Consider the following 20,306-nt stretch of genomic DNA (forward strand, 5'->3'; position numbering starts at 1 on the left):
GCTTACTCACTCCTGTTTTCTCAGCAGATTTGCTCACTGCTGCTGCTACCAAGATATACCTAACTTGGAGTGAAAAAGTAGTCCAAGCTTACCACTTCTGACTCAAAGATCATAAGCTGTAACATTACCTCATCTTCTGCAGTTTCTTCCATTTGTGTTCCTTCTCTGTATAGGGTTTTATGCCAAGCTATTTCATTAGCTGCGCATCTGTTATTTTTCACTGATGCATTATAAAAGTAATAAAGCACGATAAGAAGACAAAAGTTACAATTGGTGTAAAATAAAGACATCCTAGATACTTTAATCTGAAAAAACCCTCTTACAATTTCCTGTATGTCTGAAAATTTCCCTTGACTTTTGGAATGTTTTAAAAAGAAAGTAATTGCTGCTTGTAATATATTACTAAGGTGTTTCTTCTTCTCTTAATAGAGAGGGGTGTGTGCTTACCAACAGTATCACTGTGGATACTCTTTGTTTATATTGAAGCAGCCATTAGATTTAAAGATTTAAAAAACTTCCATGTAGACCTTTGTCGTCCATTTGCAGCACACTGGTAAGTGTTTTATTCTCCTTTTCTTATTAACCTTTGTTTCACGAGGGAAATTAATATTCAAGGCTTCTTATTTTGGTTCAGGGTTTGACTGTTCGGTTCTCCCCTTGCACATCTGTCATTAAATATTCCAGGAGAAATGTATGCTAAGTGTTAACCAGGTGCAACCTTTCTGAAGATAGAGTGCTTGTGAGCTGCAGGGAATTTGTAGCATGGCTATTCCTAGCATTCTTGAAAGTTCTTGTTTACAAATAGTGTATTTACGTAGCGAATAGACAGTGAAACTGTTTTTTAGCTACTTTTACCAATAACTTATGTATCCAGTTATGAAAATTTTCTTCTTTTTCTGTATCAAAGTGCTCCTCTTTTTCCCCTCCAACAAGAAGGGTTCTCATGAGCGTCTGATTTCGTAGATCAGCAGAGGAAGGGAATAAGCCTCAGGTTGAAAATCATGACAGAACATAAAACCCAAACACTTACTACACCACTTCATTGGAAGTGATAAGAGTGACTTCAGGCAAAAGCCTTAACTGCAGAGTATCCATATCTGGAAGAAATGTGCTTTTATTCTGCAAGTTTTTAGTGTAGCATGCATTGATTGGGCTACACTTAAAATATGTCCTGTTTTTCCTGGAGTCATTTGGTCCAGTTCCTTGTGATACAGTCTCCAATAAATTAGACATCTGTCATTTTAATTTATATTGTCTACATTGTGCAATAAATCCCTTAAACACTAATTAAATTCTATAATAGGTTCCAAAAGCACTTTAGGAGCTGTGAAGAAAGGTCTTTCTGCTGCTGAATTGGATGCAAACATTTTGGCTTGTCATCAGAGTTTTAGAACTGTAGCTACAGCTGGCTTTACACAGCGTTACAAAAGAACCATTGGCAGAGATAATGTCAGATGCATATGCAAATGGTTCTTGCATTCTGGCAGCTGACTTAGAAATGCAATTTTCACAGTGCTATTACTGAGCAAAGAATGAGCAGATTTTAATGGTTAATAGTCATCTGCATCTGAGTTTTCCCCCGATCGCGGATACCTTCAGTGTTTAAAATGCAACTTCACTGCGCTTTGTTAAAGTACTTGTCAAAGATACATTTATTTTTATACAGAGACGTTTGCTGATTGATCGAGTATCCTTGTTAATAAATACACTAGCATGATTTGTTAGCATTCTGTTTCGGTGCGGTTGTCACAAGCTAATAAGCACACAAGCTAATAATTCTGCGTGATGAAACTGATACGCAAAAAAAATAATTCTGAAGTTGTGTTACGCTTCTGTCACCCCCGTCAACAAATGGAACTGCGGAGTCTGGCTGGAAGTGAAATTCTTCATATCTTATCTGTCAGTAAGATAAGTGGAAGAACTAAGTTTGGGAATCAGATATTTTTTGCTTACAGCTTCACGGTCAGCCTCCTAAACAAGGATTTCCAAGGGCAGTTTGTTGCCCACAAGAGATGTCTCAGTTGTGGCCGTCCTCAGCAGAGGCAGGTGGTTCCTGAGGCTTCACCTCCAGGGTCACTTGGAGCTGTACCAGGGCGGGGGATGGCACTTGGGCCCAAAGCTCTGTGTTCCAGCAGCTTCTCCAGCTCTTGTGTTCTCCAGGTCTTCTCCAGCCTGTGCTGCAGTGAGGAGGTATCACAGGGCCGGTGGCAGTGGCGGCATTTTGGAGAACTGTTGTTTTGTCTCAGCTTTAAAGAGTAGTGGAAAAGGGATCTGCTCTTAGTTTCTGAGTGCAAAAAGGATGAGGCTAAGGATCAGTTTCTGCTTTCACTGTTCTGGATGAATGTTTGTTAACACATCTCCCAGATTAATGTCTTTACGTATTACATGGCCCTGTAGGAACAAAACCTGGGAACTTCTGCTGTACTTGGCTCTTATCTCCCTAAAAGATGCATAATTCCTAGTCTGGTGCTTGTCTAAAAGCTGTCTTTGCTATGCATAGTGTAATTGCATTGTCGTAATCCTTTAATCTATGATAGTGTTAATTGCTGTCTGTAATGAACTGTAATTTTGTCTTGATAAAGAGGTGCCTGTGTTTTTGAATTGTAGCTTTATTGTAGTGCAGCAAAAAAAAAAATTATGTATAATTTTCTGTGAAAAGTTGTAATCCAGATGTATTCACAGCTATGTAATTTATTACAAGTTCTTAATTTGCTATTATGGCTACATTTTGAATAATAACATTGCTTTTTTTCTTAGTATTGGCTACCCTGTTGTGACTTTGGGCTTTGGCTTTAAAAGTTACGTCAGCTACAAAATGCGTTTAAGAAAACAAAAGGAAGTACAGAAAGAGAATGAGTTCTACATGCAGCTTCTCCAGCAAGCTCTTCCCCCAGAACAGCAGATGCTACAAAGGCAAGAGAGGGAGGCAGAGGAAGGCAAGTTATACTTATTACTATATGTGTTTGCTATTTAAAAAAGAAAAAGCCTGCTGAGGAAGAGCTGCTTTAGTTCATGTTGTTTTGATGAAAGTACAGTGAACTTAGAAACATAGGACCCAGAAATAAAATTATTTTGGCAGTGGTTAGTATGACAGTAGAAATGAATTATGTCCTCTCTGTTTAGTTCTTTATTAGCAACTGCATCAATCTAGTCAGTCAGTGTTCTGTGAAGCACTAGTATTTATTATTAAATCCCTTGGTTACTGTTTCCTGCCTGTAATGCGAAAAAAAGTCTTAAAATATCACATGGCTTCTGATTTTCTTTTCTAGATAGACTCTAATAATGATTGTTTTCTGCAGAAATGATTGATGTGTACTTAATGATTTTTTCTTTGTATGTCACAGTATTGATTGATTTAATGAACTAAGTATTTTTTTTTTTTGGTATTGCAGCAGCCAAAGGATTATCTGATATGGATTCCTCAATACTTTTGCAGCACAACGGAGGCATTCCAGCCAATAAAAAATTATCTGCAACGTTGCCAGAGCTAGAATATAGAGAAAAAGGGAAAGAAAAGGACAAGGATGCTAAGAAACACAACCTTGGAATAAATAACAATATTTTGCAACCTGTAGACTCTAAAATACAAGAAATTGAATATATGGAAAACCATATCAATAGTAAAAGATTAAATAATGATCTTGTAGGAAGTACAGAAAACCTCTTAAAAGAGGACTCATGCACTGCCTCGTCCAAAAATTACAAAAATGTCAGCGGAGTTGTGAACTCCTCACCTCGCAGTCACAGTGCAACTAATGGGAGCATCCCTTCCTCATCTACTAAAAATGAGAAAAAACAGAAATGTGCTAGCAAGAGCCCAAGCACACATAAGGACTTAATGGAAAATTGTATTCCTAATAACCAGCTGAGCAAACCAGATGCACTGGTAAGGTAAGTTTGATCTGAGCATTGTGTAACAGCCTGGCTTATCCTTCTTTTGTTCCAGTACATCAGATCTTTTTCTTTTTCTCAGGAAAATGTAATTTATGATTACATAAAGAAGACCTAATTGTCTGGTAATAGGATAAGGTAACTAGGAACTGGGACTTCTGGGTTCTGTTCCTGATTTTTGCCTCTGGTTTGCTACACAGCCTGCAGCAAATTGCTTCCTTTCTACCTCAGTATATGATAGTCACCTACCTCACAGGGGTGTTGTGAGGCATAATAAATAGCTTTGACAATCATTTGATGGAAGGCATGAGAGAAATGTGGAGAATCACTATTACAGAGCTCAGTGGGTGTGTTCTGGACAAATCTTCCATGGGGTGACTTTTACATCTCCGGGGAATTCAGTGGGATTTGGTAGTGCCTGAACAGGTGTTTTGTCTGTTTTTTTTGTTCTGTGGGTTTTTTTGGTTGTTTGGGTGTTTTTTTCCCCCTTGAAATGTTTGGCTTTTGTTTTGATCTTCAACTCCCAAGTATAGGTGCAAAGTTTCAGCTACTGTGTAACTCCTTGAAGTGATAAGTTCAGATTCTTGCTTGCACACCCGTTGCCTTATTGGTTTAAGTACAGGTCACAGGGATTTAATTCAGCTACCTTGTAAGCTATAAAGATTGAAGAGGTCACATCTTTACATATGCTTATCTGGAGTTTAAAGAAAGATGTATTTATGAAATGCAGCTAAGTACTTACAGCATAAAGTCATGAGACATACGGTGTTGTATGCTACCAGAACAAGTACTTAGAAGTTGTATGTAACTGTTTGGAATGGGGATAGAGATACATCTAGAACAAAACTGTTGCACGATTATGCACTTTCATACCATTCCTGACATATGTGTCTCTTTTTTTCTTTTCTCATGTGCTGAACACTCTTTGGCCAACAAATCCTTGTTGGCCAACTTAATTGGCAGATTCGCTTTCCCTGCAGGTACCTTTTGATAATTGGACTTTTGACTCTGGTCTGTGAGGATTTGTGCTATGTGACTACAGTTACTTCAATGGAAATAATATTTTCTCCTCTAATCACTCTTCCAATTAAATATCCAAACTAATTGATACCTAATGTCTGTAGAGAACCTGTGTGAAGCAAGTAAGAAACCAGCTAATCTATCTAATCTGTGAATCGAATTCAGCCAAGATGAATGGGATGCAGATGGCTCCGTCTTCAGCAAAGCTGCATCTAAATAAACATGTACAGGACCTGCTGGTTTTGTACGTTGCCAGTTTCAGATGGGCATCTCTACACTCTTTATATGGCTTATTTGCTCACTGAAGACGAGAACAAGTCAGCTCAGCTTTGCTGCAGTTCAGAATATGCATAAGTCTTGAGAAAAGTGCTTTATAGAATGACCTGCCAGACTAAGAATTTTGTCCCATGTAGCTGTGACAAGAAATGAGTTTTAAACCTTGTATGTTTTAAATTACACATTGAAATTTTTATGGGCTTTGTGTGTGTGTGTGCAGTGACCAGGTGGTTGTTGTAATTGTCCAGTGTGGGCTTTCTAATGCAGAAGTGAGCATACAATAACCCAGACTGGGCCCTTACAGAATTCTGGCTCCTCTAATTCACTGGCTAGGGACGGCGCACACGATTAGTGTGCTCTGAAAGTGCCTTTGTGCAATGTAGCCTTCCTCTGCCCTGAATGTGAATTAAGCTCCTTCAGTCTCTTGTTTGTCGAGTGTTTCTGTGCGATGTGTGGGTGTGATGTGGCTGTTGTGCTTCATGTAGCTGCTTATTGTACACTGATTTCCCCATGCAGGCAAGCCAGGAGCACTTAAAACACCAACGTCCTGTGTGTTGTTGCTCAGTTTCTTACGAATGTAGATGACTGAAATCATTCATGAAATCTTGTTTCTATTCAGGTTGAGTATGTAACTCCTACACCAATGGAAGCATAAACTTACCTCACAAATTGGATGGGATAGAATGCACTTAAATTTAAAAATCCATGTGTTTTTTTTTTTTAACTTGTCAGTTATCCTCTCCCTGGAGTGTAAGGCATTTGTTCATCATCTTTTCCACTTCCAGCAGTATTACTCATTCCTGTTCTTAAACTTTTAGTCTACATCAATGCTGTACCCTGAAAAGGGCTGTGTAAAGTCCTGCATTTGTGTCCGACTTCCAGATCAGAACTGCTAGGCTTCCAAATAAAGATGCTTTTTATAACTTCTTGTCCAGCAGACTCGCAGCAGGATGTCAGAACCAAGCTGCTTTCCTTTTGTGTTCACAAATTATTTCCTTGAGCTGACTAACCAGCATTAAATGTAAAGTATGCCTTATGCCTGCTAGGGACTCAGGATTAAAAGGGGTTATCCAAGACAGGGAAGATTGGGGTTTTCTGAGAACAAAAGTCTTGCATGCTTGTTAACTTTTTGTCTTAAATACTTGGTGTGACATTTATATCTGAAAGGGTACTCTTAATCAATTTAAGTTTCTATTTTACATATACAACGTTGCTCTTACTTGAAACAGTAAGTTTTTGTTCTGTCTGGTAACTAGTTAGTGCATGTGTGTTTGGTTTTCTGGAGAGGAAGGTACCGATCCCCATCTCTAGGTTATATTATTGTCATCCTGAGAGCTAGAGCAGAGGGCTTCAGGAGGCTCCATCCCTGCTGATCAGCCCTGAAAGTAATCTCTTAGGGTTTTTTGTTTCTGTAATTGAAATTAATTATACTCATGAAATGGTTTGGGTTGGGAGGGACCTTAAAGCCCCTCTAATCCCAATCCCCCTGCCCCGGGCAGAGCCACCTTCCACTAGCCCAGGTTGCCCAAAGCCCCGTCCAACCTGGCCTTGAACCCTTCCAGGGAGGGGGCAGCCACAGCGTCTCTGGGCAGCCTGTGCCAGGGCCCTCACCCCCCTCACAGGGAAGAATTTCTTCCTTTATCTAATCTAAATCTCCCCTCTTTCAGTATAAAACCATTAACTCTCATCCCTACACCCCCTGATCCAGAGTCCCTCCCCCCTTTCCTGCAGCCCCTTTCAGCCCTGGGAGGTCTCTAAGGTCTCCCCGGAGCTTCTCTTCTCCAGCTGAACTCCCCAACTCTCTCAGCCTGTCCTCACAGGGGGGGGCTCCAGCCCTGGGACCATCATCTGAGTATCTACTTCTGATGGATACTGAAATCTGCTGTTTGTTTGTCAGGCACTTCATAATTGAATCTCTGATCTGAGCTGCTCATTTCCCAACACCATGGTAATTGGGCCAGTGGAGGGGGAGGTACATTTGTTATCTGATGGAGGGATAAATGTGGTATCCCTTTACACCTAATATTGTTTGTCAGTAGGTACAGAGCAAGTTAACTTCTTGTAACTATTTCACTGTCACTTCTGAGGTGCAGGAGGTTTTGTTCATGTTTTAGGGGCTTGATGTATGGAAAAAGTCCAAGCTGTAATTGCTGCAGACTTTTTTTTTTTTTTTTGGGGGGGGGGGGTGTTGCATATTACACAGTAATAATCATGTCCTGCCTCTAGCTATTTCCGCCCCTAAAAAAAACCAACAAACCTCAACCAAAAAAAACCCCACCAAAAAACACACACAAAAAACTGGCAGTGCAGCTTGGCAAAATTGTTTGTATCCGTAGAGGTCTTGCCTTTGGCACATGAGGTGTTGAAACAAGCTGTCTTATGTACTAATTATTCTCAGAGATAACGATGATATCTTCTGGCAATTGGACTAAGAATATTTGTGAAGCAAGGGCTGGTCTACCGCATCTTATTTTACTTTTCTAAAATTTTATATTACCTGCAGAGACGGCCTTGAAGGTTTTAATGTAAATTTCTGTCCATTTGATTCTATGATTCTATGATATTTGATTCTATTCCATCTACTATGGCACCATTCATGTCCTAAAAGTGCTTGCTGCTTCTTCCTTATCCCCCCTGCCTGAAATGGCATTAGTATACCAGAAGGCTTTCTGCTGTCAGCTGCAGTGGGGGAGATTGTCAATGTTTCATGCAATATGATGGGAGTGATGGAAAGCATCGAATAGAAAAGCAAAAGAATTGGGAATTTAAATTAGAAATCCGGGAGACGATCCTTCTAGCAGACCATTTTCAAGCCACTGTCAACATAGTGCTTGGGCTGTTCAGAAACAGAATAACCTTTTGAAATGCCAGCTACTTGGATCAATGCTGTGTAGGAAAAAAAAAAAAAGTAACTCGGCTTTCTCTCTGTGGATTACTGTCTTTCTGGTAATGAAAAATGCTCTGAGGAACTGTTAGTAACAGCATATTAGTTACAGCAGGAGAACCTCAATGCTGTGGGATCACATTGACTACTTCAAAGAAGGAGGTGCACTGCAGTGGGTGCTTATGCCAACAGATTGGGCTTGAACAGAAGAAAGGAAAAAAAAAAGTGTCTCTTAAAAAAGAATCCGAGTGCCTTCTGGCTCTTTTAAAACTTTAATTTTTATATAAATTGTGTTTAATTTGTGTGCAGTTGCCATGTGATTATGGAATTGCATTAACTGAATAAACTAAGGCACGAGGGTATATTATTCACCAGTTACTGATACTTAGGAGGAGTAAGCTGAATTGAGTTGTCTTTAAGTTGATCCATCAATCTTCCCTGAAGCATTTGGAAAAATACTGAATCTTGGAGGTGATTACTGATTAATCCTCTTCGTCAGCGAGATCAGAAATGATATGTGATAGTGTTGAGAAAAGAAAATGGGTAAATCTGCATTTATCGTAATGACAAACCGAAAGAAATTGGCCTTGGATGTATAAACAGCACAATGTGATAATCTGCAACTATAAACCCTCATTTTAAAAATAGTTGTGTGTCAAAATGACTTGTAGTTTGTGCAGCAATAGAGAAAAGTATCTTCTAGAAGTCAGGTTTTCTTCACCCGCCCATTGTAAATAACTTTTCCAATAAGCCTGGAAATAAGAGACTTAAGCAGAAAATGAAATGGTAGAAAGAATAATAATAAAAAAAGAAAAAAAAAAAGCTGTCTTATTGGGTCATTTATCATTGTAACAGTAGTGCAGACTATTACGGAGGGGAGGAGGGAAGACTCCACGCGCTAGTCTGTGCTTGTAGCAGTGAAGCTTTATGACATTGTATTGGTTTACCTTGATGATGTGCTTTCATTTTAGAAAGGGGGCAACAGAAAGGGTGTTTTTAATCTCCTTGTATTTCTCTGAAAATGATGGATGACGTCTCTGTCTATATACGGAGAAGAGCTTTGACTTACTGTTCCACAGGAGGAAATTTTTAGGCTGAAAATGCTTGACTGGACTTCATAAGATGGATAAGAACATGGTTGCACACCAGAGAATGCAAGGAGTACATGTGGTTTTGAGGGGAAACGAACTTCATGTGGTTGTTTTGTGGTTTTGGTTTTTTGTTTTTTGTTTTTTGTTTTTTTTAAATTAAATTGTATCTCTAGCTAATTACAGCAGGTCTGGGAGAGAAACCATAAACCATATAGGAAACATTTGGTCCCTGCATTATGATGGATTATTAGCTTCCTAACTCATTTTAGATAGTAAGGAGCATTTATTTGCTCTATAAATTGCAGAAAACATCTGCTCTCCTATTTAAAGCTATAGCAAAAATCACGGCATAATGAAAAGGAATAATTAAAATTGGTAAAAATTTACTTTAAAACTTATTTCTAAACAAGCCCATCGACAGATAAATTTCTAATGGTTTTGTCTGCCATTGACTTGGAAGAGATTAGTTTTGTCAGTGTTAATTCTCTTCTGCCCCTTTGGGATTGCACTACAATAGTTGATCACTTGCTGTATGGAGATTGATCATGTTTTACATATGTTATTCTGTCTTTTGACTGTTTAAGGTCATCTGTACTGATAGAAGTGATTGTTTCACAACAGAACAAAAGCTTTTAACTGTATGGTGGTCTGAAAAAATCAGATGTGTAGAAGTGCTCTAATCAAAGGATTCCAGTAAGTCGAACTGGTGAAGTTGCCACTCTCTTACTCCTGAGCTTACTGTGAGGTCATTTGTAGTGGCTGGTAAATCAAGGCGTCTTTGTGTTTGAATGAACACACAAGGTGTATAATTCCCACTTTACACCTGCTAGTTTTTAAGAAAAAGAAACTCCTCTCTGCAGCATTCAGTGAAGGAAGAGTTGCAGGCGAGCAGCACCAGCTGCTCATAGGCTGTAATATTCTGTTGGTATGTGGTCTGCCTGCATGTGGTTTAGTGGTGTGGCTACTGGTTTTTCATAAACAACAGAAGCACCTGGAGTTTGATCGGTTCTTGTTGAGTTTAGTCCTGTCTCCTTTGGGATTTACAGTGAAGGTTGTAATGAAGGGCAGGTCAGTCTCATTTTCCATAAAAGTTATCCCGAGTCCCTTGTGATCCTTCAGACTCAAAGGATGAATATTTAACACTTGGAGCATGCTTGGAAAGCTAAGGTGGAAAGGACATCCATGAGGCTTTGGCTCTGTGTTGAGGCAGGATTTGAATGATGTATCATGTGTGTACGACACTTCCCGATCCCGATTCTCACACATTTAATGTAGACAGCTCTGGCTCACCTACGCTGAGTAAAAAAGGAAGGCTGTGGCTTGCGACCTCTCGTAATTCCTCCTGGTTTGGGAAGTAGACATCCTTTCTGCTCACGTTTGTGTGCATTCTACTGATCACACAGGTTTCATCTTTCTTTACAGCACAGTCTGGACCAGCCCCATGAGCACTGCAAGTACAGAGTCCATACTGAAACCGGCAGGAATGCCATGAACCAGATGGCTTAAGAAGTTTGAACTAGTGTCAGTGCTCTGTTGCCAAAAATACAAATTCAGCTTGTCCTGTGCCAGCACCTCTGATTTATTTGAGCTTTACCTGATCAGTGCTTCTTTTCCTGGAATACTAAATACCCAAAATAAATCCTGGTGTATCTTATTTGAGCAAGTTTGACATAGTGTTAGTTATAAGGAAGAGGCTATTAACAGCTGTCTTACTTTCATGGTTATCACTTTATTCTAGACATGTATGTGGAAATTATTTAGAGATACTTGCCGACGTAAAGTGTGTGTGGTTTATGTGCATTCCTTTACATTGTCCTACCCACCATTTTTTCACTTATTTATGAAGACCTGTATTAAAACCAGTCAGCTGTTGGCAAAAACCAGTCTGTTATCGCTTCCTACAGCATCTTACTCCCTTCAGTTAATGTTTGCTCTTTCTAAAACACTTGGTTACTGTTTATCAGAAGATTAAATTGAACTGCTATGTCATTGCCCAGCGACTGTCCAGCTCTATCACTTCACGTACTGAACACGGTGAAAACACACACCTAGTAATGCCTGCTGATGAGTTTTCCATTTTTGGTTTGTGTGCTGTGGTTGAGTGAATATTTGGTTAGGTTTGCAAATTCTTTTCCTCCTACAACAGAGTACAAGGTGTTGAAATGATGTGTAGTCTTCAATATGAAATGTGTATTTGTTTTGTATTATTACTATTTGCCTATTAAGTTGGTTTTTTTTCTTTTTAAAGGTACGTTTGACAACAGTTTATACTGTATTAAAAGGAATTCTTCTTGCCAGAAGTTCAGGTGTAGCTGGAAAGACAGCTTAGTAGAGCTGTAGAAAGTGGGATCTGAGCATTTAAGTTATATAAGTGTATTATAGACCATGCTCCTTTATAGGCTGCTTCTTGCTGTTAATTTACCCAGTGGACCTCTTCAGTGCAGTTTCAGCCTATTACAGATGTATTTTTATGAATTTCCATAAGTTTGATGAGTCCGCATTTAACCTATTGATTCGTTCACACAGGATGTTCTTATGCCTCATATTGTTACATCTCTCATTAGCATTTTAGGTTGAGATTTTCCTGCACTGAAGCCCCAAAGAGCTAAGTGTTTTCATTATGAGGACAAAGAGCTCTTAGCGTTCGTCTGCGCTAGTGAATGTCAAGAAGGGCAGCTCATTTGGGCTTTTGTGACTCTTTTTCCCAAGTCTTAATGTTCAGCTACCACTAATTCTGTATGGAACTTCAGGAAATAAAAACATCTTTATCTTTTTTTTAATGAACATTTAAAAACTTCTAAATCAATAACTGATGGAGCAAATTAGGATTAGGTGTGAATGACTGAGAGGCGTATTAGCTTTAACTATGTAACAGTGCTCAGAAGATGGTTGACTCTTCACCTGTGATGCCTTTTCATTCTAAGACTCAGTAACCTTATTTTGAAAATGTGGGGGGAAAAGTAAAGTTAGCTGGGTGCCTCTCTTTAGAAATGCGCTTTATTTAACCAATTTTGGTTGAAAATATTTTAATTAATAAGCTTGCATGAGTCTTCAAGAACTTTTAAAAGCTACAGTTAAGCATATAGCAGATGGTCTCTGTTCAGGAGCAATTAAAACTAAATTTACTGACTCCTGAACTGTGGATGACTTAACACGTACTCTTTATTCAACATGCGCGACATGTTCTTCAAAGGGGGGAGAAAAAAAGTTTAGGTGAGAATTCAGCAGTATGTTCCATAGCTCAGCTATAACTAACAAATGAAACTCGTAATTTGTTGAGAAAAGTAAAATTTGTTCATATGTGCAACTGTCCTTATTTACAACTTCTGAGACTTACCCGTTTCACTTCTGCTAGAAGGAGAAAAATATAATTCCATAGGATTTGTTTTACAACTCTGCAGCGTGTGGAGGAAAACAAAATTCCTGTGGGAGGTTATGAAGTGTGTGTGTATAGCTATACATACAGGTATATATGTATAGTTATATAAAACATTAATTAGCAAGGATAGACATAATTTCTGAGGGTTGATTATTTTAAGTATGAAGGGTTTGGGGGGTTGGCAGATGGTACAATGTTTATTCTGCTTATTTTTATATAACGTGCTTGAACCCTTTGGATAACTGGGAAATAAAGTTGAAATTGTCTTTTAAAATTGTCTTTCTTAGGTTGGAACAAGATATTAAAAAGTTAAAGGCTGACCTGCAAGCGAGCAGGCAGATCGAGCAGGAGCTGCGTAGTCAGATCAGTTCTCTGACTAACACAGAGCGGGGAATTCGATCTGAAATCGGACAGCTCCGGCAAGAAAACGAACTGCTTCAGAACAAGTATGTGCTTCTACACAGCTGTGTACATTAGTTGCTGATGACTGTAGTCTGGTAAAGGGGAAGTGTTACCTTAAGACTACAAAGTTTGAAGCACTTGTCTGTAAATCCAACAAGACTCATTTGGGACCGTTGACAGCAGGTTATTTTTACTAAGTAAAATCGTACGTTAAACCCCATACCTGTTACCTTCCAGATTACACAATGCTGTACAGATGAAACAAAAAGATAAACAAATGATCAGCCAGTTGGAGAAGAAGCTAAAGGCAGAGCAGGAGGCACGAGCCTTTGTAGAAAAACAATTAATGGAAGAAAAGAAAAGAAAGAAGTTGGAAGAAGCAACTGCTGCACGTGCTGTCGCATTTGCTGCTGCTACAAGGTACTTCATTCTACCCCAGAAGCAAGTTCAGCTCCAGAAAATTACCGAAATGTAGCTGTTGCTACTGAAATGTGTTCAGGGGGGATTTGGGGATGCATTTTTCACTCTTCTGTACGTGAAGGAGTAGTCTTTTTTTTTTTTTTTTTTTTACAAAAGAGCTTTATCTGTATTAAGAGCTTTATTTGTATAATGTAAATACAATTTATTTGTATTTATTTGTGTTAAGGCAGTGAGAGGACGGGGAGATTTCTTTCCGTGCAGCTGAGTCTCAATACTCATGTACATCACATTCACAGGGTGTAAAGGGTGAATATGCTCTAAATTATCTGCTGTACCTTGACTGTACTGACAGAGAGATGTTGTACCCTGCATGGGTCAGTCTGCTTTAAAAAATGGAACATCCCCTTTCATGTGGGGACTGTGAATCGAGGATTCATGCAGTGACGTTGGCTAAAATACTGTCTTGATCTCACATCTTGGAAGTTTTCTGCTCTAGCCAGTGCTCAGCACGGTGGTGGTTCAGTAGTAACAGAGGTGTATAGATGGGAAGTTTTTCAAGATGAAAGCATGGCACAAGTGTGGATGACTTTAATGTGCAGTGCTCTAAATATCTTTTAAAAAATAATTTCTGCTTTTCTGTTCTTCATATTTTATAAATATTCCAAATTTCTAACACTTGAGACATAACACTGAATAACTTTTTGCAGCTTTTTGCATTGTTACCATAAGGGAAATTCTCTTGCTGAGATCAAAGTTAGGTTCCTTTTTTCATTCAGTATTTATATTAATTTTCATGTTATAAACAGTTCAGGAATGATAGCTTCATTCTTTTTTCATCATCTTCTCTCTTAATGTTTTTTCTGCAGAGGAGAATGTACTGAAACTTTACGAAATCGCATCCGGGAGCTGGAGACAGAGTGCAAGAAGCTAACAATTGACATAAAGCTGAAAGAAGATCAGATACGAGAACTAGAAATGAAAGTTCAGGTAATGAGAAAGCACCGGAGGCTTAGATCAGCATCACAATGAGTGCTTTCAGCCCTCTGAAATTGGTGCATCTACATAAAAGGCAATCAGCACTGTCAAGAATTATGCTCTTCCGATGTCTGTCTTGCATGTCTTGCATCAGGCTTTGAAAGAACGTGGGTATGAGAAAGGTTAATAGTCTCAGCTCCACACCATTCAGTTGTTTAAATTATTAGAATTTTCTTCCTGAGCCAATGGTCTGGATAGACTGAGAATATAATCTCCTCAACAACATTGTTTGTCTAATGGGAGGAGGTTGTTGCCAGTATGTATCATAAATTTCACTGCTAGCAAGTAAGATTGCTTACTCCATGAAGTCTTAATCACTGTCCAGACGTATTTTTTTTTTGGTGAAAGTGCTTGAATATGGAAAGTACATTATGGTAGACTTGTAGCAGACACATTGTCTGGCATGTTAGAGTTTAAGAGCTCAAATGTGTGAGTTGAAGTTGACCTTATTCCTTTAAAATGTCTGTTCCTAAAGATGTACTTGGACTATCAACTGACAGTTTACATGAATATGTATTTTTAATGTCTTGTGGTTTTTTAGACACTCTTCAAAATCCACCTGGTGTTATTGTGAACTTATTTCCAAATAACATGTGCAGCCTTGTTGTTCCTGGGTTTACCAAACCCTTGAAAACAAGTGTGGTTTATCCATGCGGAATATGAGCATGGCTTTCAAATAACTAAAACCAGCTATAGTCAAGCTTTTACATTTTATCAGCATCTTCAAACTGTTAGAGAAGCTTTTTGGGACAGGTGTTAGTATTTTTGCTGTTGTACTATTATTTCTTAATTTAAAAAAATAGAACTCTTTTTTTGTGTATGTGTGTATAGTATTTCTTTTTTTTCATAGTCAAAATGTTATTGCATACTTCCCAGCCACAAGGTGCCTGTTTATGTGCAGAATACTTGCTCCCTCCTTTTCTTTTTTTTTTTTTTTTTCTAAATTTCTGGGTTTGCAGCACAGTTAGGTTCAGTGTGGGAAGCATTGTGAGATAAAGAAATCCCTCTCATCAGCCAACTGAAATAGCTTAAAATACTGATTTAGCATCACTTTAAACTGTCTAGCAAGAGATCAGTCCCCAGTCTAGCCATTTTGCTTGTGGGAAGTGTTTTCATACTCCACAGCTTGGCTGAGAGGACTCTGCGGCTGCTTAGCTGGCACCTGGAAGTGCTGAGGAGGATTTCTGGGTGGAGGGTCTTGATATGGATGATAGAGGGCTGAGAAGCAGAGTAAATGGTACTTGCTCACCGCACTGTAATTATGCGTTATACAATATGGCTTTAATCACTTGTATGATGGTCATGTATAATTACTGAAGGTAATATTACAGTGTCCTTAATTAACCATCATTTTAATTTTACAGTATTAATACCAGGCCCAGTGGTGTGCTGTGGGGAAGAGAAAGACTTCTCAGTATATCTCATGTGTAAAGTCGATGAGAATAACATTTGTCCTAATTACTCCTACAGGAACTGCGGAAGTACAAGGAAAATGAGAAGGATACGGAGGTGTTAATGTCAGCACTTTCAGCCATGCAGGATAAAACACAGCACTTAGAGAACAGCCTGAGTGCAGAGACAAGAATCAAGCTGGATCTGTTCTCTGCGTTAGGAGATGCAAAACGGCAGCTTGAGATTGCCCAAGGTAATGTGGGCTAGTTTAATTCAACAACACAGTAGTGACTGAAATCATGAGGACAGAACATCCTACCTTTTTGTTCAGGGGTGGGATACAGCCCCCACTCAGCATGTCAGCTTTCAGGGCTTTGTGAATGTGAGCCTAAGCCGATCAGCTGACCTTATTTCCCCAAGCTATTGAACTGGAGACAATAAATGTCAGGATGGCATTTAATTTATGATGATTTTCTGTGTTTTTATAAACCATTACCTTAAAGCTGGAGAACTTATTTTGAAGAGCTAGAAGATAAAGTATTAGTTGCCATCTATTAATCCCTTGTCCTTGGATCCTAATAATATTTTATTATTCCTGAAGTAAATACAACCTAAATGTGGGGGGAAAAAAAATAACCCAGTCAGTCCTAAACTTCACGCTGGTGTGGTCAGTGGGGATGCTGGTGTCCGTGTTGGGCCGGTGTTGCAGCCACCAGAGGGAGCATGAAGCCAGGCTAAAACCCTGCCCAGACTGTCCTCTGTTCAGCTGTGCAAACCGTGAAGCAAAATTAAATAACCTTTTGCTTTAGTACCTGTTTAGTTTCCTTGCAGAGGTTTACTTGGTTGCAGGAAAATTTCATTAGAGTAAGAAATTTTATTTTGTTTCTCTTTACGTAGTTTCATAAATTGCTGGAGTGATGTTGTGAGTGTGCGCAAAGAGGGTTTAGAGAAATGATGAGGACAGTTTTGAAAATAAATAACACATTTAATCAGCAAACACTTGTGCTCCTATGAGGTGCTTGTAAAACGTGAACAGAAAAGGGCAGAAAAATGTTGAGCCATAGAAGAAATCTTTTGGTATGGTGCAGCTGTTTACCCAAACAGTGCAAAATCTACTGGAAGCGCTCTGTCTAGTTGTGTTACATGCTAACTAGAGGTAATTAAATGTAGGTCATTAAGACAAACCAGGAGTTACTTGAGTTGTTCTTTGATATCACGTTAGAGCACTGAATGTCTTCTGGGGGTTTCGCTTCAACAGCTCTTACCATTGAACAGCTGGTGGAGGGTGAGAACATGCTGCTAGTTCTAAGTGATGTTATTTGCTGTTTTCAGGGCAAATCATTCAAAAAGATCAGGAAATCAAGGACCTAAAACAGAAGATTGCAGAAGTTATGGCAGTAATGCCCAGCATAACATACACTGCAGCCACCAGCACTCTGAGTCCTGTTTCCCCACATTACTCTTCCAAATTTGTGGAGACCAGCCCTTCTGGACTTGATCCCAATGCCTCTGTTTATCAGCCCTTGAAGAAATGAATGCCAATTTTCTTTTTGCCCAGTAATTTTGTCATGCTGAAGGCATCACACAGGAGTGTCTCTTGCAGTCAAGATGAAATTGTATTGTGTGAGACTGTATTTGTTGTCATTTAAAACAGGATAAAAGAACATCTGGATTGACTAGAACTGCCCATCAGTTTTTCTTGTAAATTTTTAGAAAACCTCACAGAACTTTGCAATTTATTTTCCTTGGCCAATGCATTAAAAACAATTCTTGGTTTTCAAGTAGCCAATTTTGCCTTTTTATGTACTCTTGCATGGTTTCCTCTTGAAAAACACAGGGCTTTGCTTGATTTTGAACCCTTTCTTTTTTTTTTTTTTTTTTTAATAATCTAGTTGAATTTGCAGATTCATTCAGAAATAGTGAGGAAAAACCTTTAGTTTTTACAGCGAAAGGGTTAAATAATCTAACAAAGCTTTGATTGATAGATGTATTAAATACAAATATGTGATGTTGCGGAAGATAATTTGATTACCCCTCAAAGGACCAAACAAATTTCAGGGGCGTTGTTTAAGGGAAAGAATAAGAGAATAGATGATGATGTGACGGTGGTTGTTGTGTGAAATATTTATATTCCCATTGGTGTTTTTAGTCATTGAGAATTGCTAACAGTCTTGTTCACAGTGCCTTGGGAAAAGACATTTCAAGAGGAAACTTGATAGTTTAAACTATTTTTTCCCCCTTCACTGTCATCTAGCTTATATATCAAGCTCATTACAGAGTCTACTGCAAATTGTACATGGTAATTTGGATGTTCATTATAAACCAAGGTTACATCTTCTGTTTATTTTGATATAAACTCAGCAGTGTTCTGTAACTTGCCTTGATTATACTGCATCGTGGAAGGCACAATATTACTACAGGAAGCGTTATTGTGAAGGCGGAACTGTGCAATGTACTGTATACAAGAGACTGTAAAGCTGGCTAATAAAAGCTGCAGTTCTGGGTTTTTTTATTTTATTCAACTGTGATTTACACTTTATATCACCTTGTGTTTGACAATTTAAAATGGAGCTGAATATTTTTTCAGCTGTTGTGCCAAGGACTTTTAAAGGAGTTTTAAAGGAAAACTCATAAATTGCACAAAGGTTTAAGTTAAAATGTATATTATACATTGATAGAAAGTGTTTGCACTGTGGCGACTTCTATAGTGTTTCAGATTTTCTGAGGGTGGGGATTGGAGGGGTGGGAAGCAAAATAGTATTGGAAACTAGCAAAATTACAAACCCAACATTGTGATTTTACAAACATGCAGTGGACTCTGGAAGGACAAAGTTCTTCCAAAAAGAAATTTTTTTTAAAAAGTTTTCATGTTAATTGGCATGTATGCCTCATTAAAAACAGACATGAAGTAGGACACGCAAGTCAATAGAAGTATTAAAGTTTCATCATTTTAATCACAGATATTCTTTTGGGATAAAACTTCTAGCTTTAGCCAGGTGTGCATGTTGCTGTCATTTGCATTTTTGAATCATCTTGTGTAATTGTCACCATAAAAGTGTTACTCAGAAATGTCATAGGTTTTTCATCTTTGTGCAAAACATAAAATATTGTCACTGACTTTTTGTGTTGAGGTTTCCCCATTTTGCTGCCTACTTTGGCACAATTTTCATTCAATACTTGGTCTTGGCTGCATTCTTTTTTTTCTGTGGGGTTTACAAAGAATAAACATTTTCTTGCAGATAAAAAAAAATACTTATTTTTGCCTTTTTAACTGACCTGATTTAGCCTGGTATAAAGAATACATTTTGTTTAAAGAGCACTGTTATTCCAGGTAAGTCTTCTTTTTTGCACCAGAGCTTCACTTCTGTGAAACAGAAGGGAGAACAGATGCTTTTTGTATTTGATGTATAAAGTTAGCATGTTACCCTGTTTGTGGGCTCTAAAAAAAAAAAAAAAAGTAAATTTCTTGAGAATTGCCAAAGTATGTCTGTAAGTTTAGCCTTTGTTCCTTTCCAGTCATTCTCCCTACTGCAAAAGCAAGGCCAAGATGGATGGTTTGGAGGTTTAAGCATTGTCCTTGTCTAGACAAAAAGAAAGAACAACTTGTCCCTGGTTTTCAATATATCTGCTTAATTCTCTTAGCGGCCACAATTCCCACTGTAAATTTTTTTACTGGGAATCCTGCAGTTGTATTCAGGGTAAATGAGGTGTCTTTTACATCTTTGCTTTGGCTACTGGTCCTGACATGGATGTTCTTCTCTGACTGTGTTGGGTCTCCAGGTAAAAGTTTTCAGGTACCAAGAAACTCCAACCTCAACTATCCTGTGATTCTGCTGCAAGCACTGCCAGAACTTCCCAGTTCCCTGAGGACACTTTTTTTTTTTTCCCTCTTCTCAAACAACCACCAGTCTGACATACCCATAAATCATCTCCTAATCAAGATACATTATAGATAAGTTTGCAGTTTTAACAGATCACGTTGCAGTGCAGCAGAAGTTGCATTCTCTAGTACCCTCCTTGGTTCAAATGGAAATGTTCCTTTAGGAAAGGTGAAAGTATTTGCAGGCAGCGGTCTGCTATGCAGGATGAGTGGAAGGAGGTAATGTAAGCACTCAAATCTTATACCAGCCAACCCCTGGATCTTTAAATATTTAAATGCCTGAAATGGAAAATATCCTAATGATTCATCATAAATTGTACTTACAAGATTAATATATGGGGAATTTAAGAACATAAGACTGCAGAAGGGTCACCTAGGATATTGTTTTTTCTACAGTCAATTTTGAAATATTTCTGCAGGATAAATTCTCTAGAGAGATTGGCCAAAGAAAAACTGAAATATCCAGAACTTTTTCCAGCCAGCCTAAGTCTAGGAAGAAAAGGTGTAATGGAAAGGCAGGACTTCTCTGTAATGGTTCTGAGCACCTCGGGGTTTATGCTCACTAAAACTTTAAGCAGAGTGGAAAGCAGTATGTAATTTTATTTTTAATATTTCATGAAAAGCTCCTTTATTCAT

The 20,306-nt window shown here is 38.4% G+C and overlaps 1 protein-coding gene across 2 annotated transcripts in view; it reads left to right on the forward strand.

The window, feature by feature from the left end:
* MACO1 (macoilin 1) overlaps positions 1-18,312 on the forward strand; it is a 30,299-nt gene extending 11,987 nt beyond the window's left edge. Inside the window, exons 4-11 of one of the 2 annotated variants that reach the window (XM_074926289.1) lie at positions 430-553; positions 2,758-2,936; positions 3,393-3,891; positions 12,829-12,987; positions 13,181-13,363; positions 14,230-14,350; positions 15,869-16,043; positions 17,123-18,312. In XM_074926289.1, coding sequence (XP_074782390.1) covers positions 430-553; positions 2,758-2,936; positions 3,393-3,891; positions 12,829-12,987; positions 13,181-13,363; positions 14,230-14,350; positions 15,869-16,043; positions 17,123-17,325 — 1,643 coding nt within the window. In that variant the 3' untranslated portion in view covers positions 17,326-18,312. The remainder of the gene's footprint in view (positions 1-429; positions 554-2,757; positions 2,937-3,392; positions 3,892-12,828; positions 12,988-13,180; positions 13,364-14,229; positions 14,351-15,868; positions 16,044-17,122) is intronic. The other variant, XM_074926290.1, reaches the window with a different exon arrangement.
* Positions 18,313-20,306: the final 1,994 nt, after the last annotated feature.

Source organism: Athene noctua, chromosome 24 (assembly GCF_965140245.1).
Source record: "Athene noctua chromosome 24, bAthNoc1.hap1.1, whole genome shotgun sequence".
Lineage (NCBI taxonomy): Eukaryota > Metazoa > Chordata > Aves > Strigiformes > Strigidae > Athene > Athene noctua.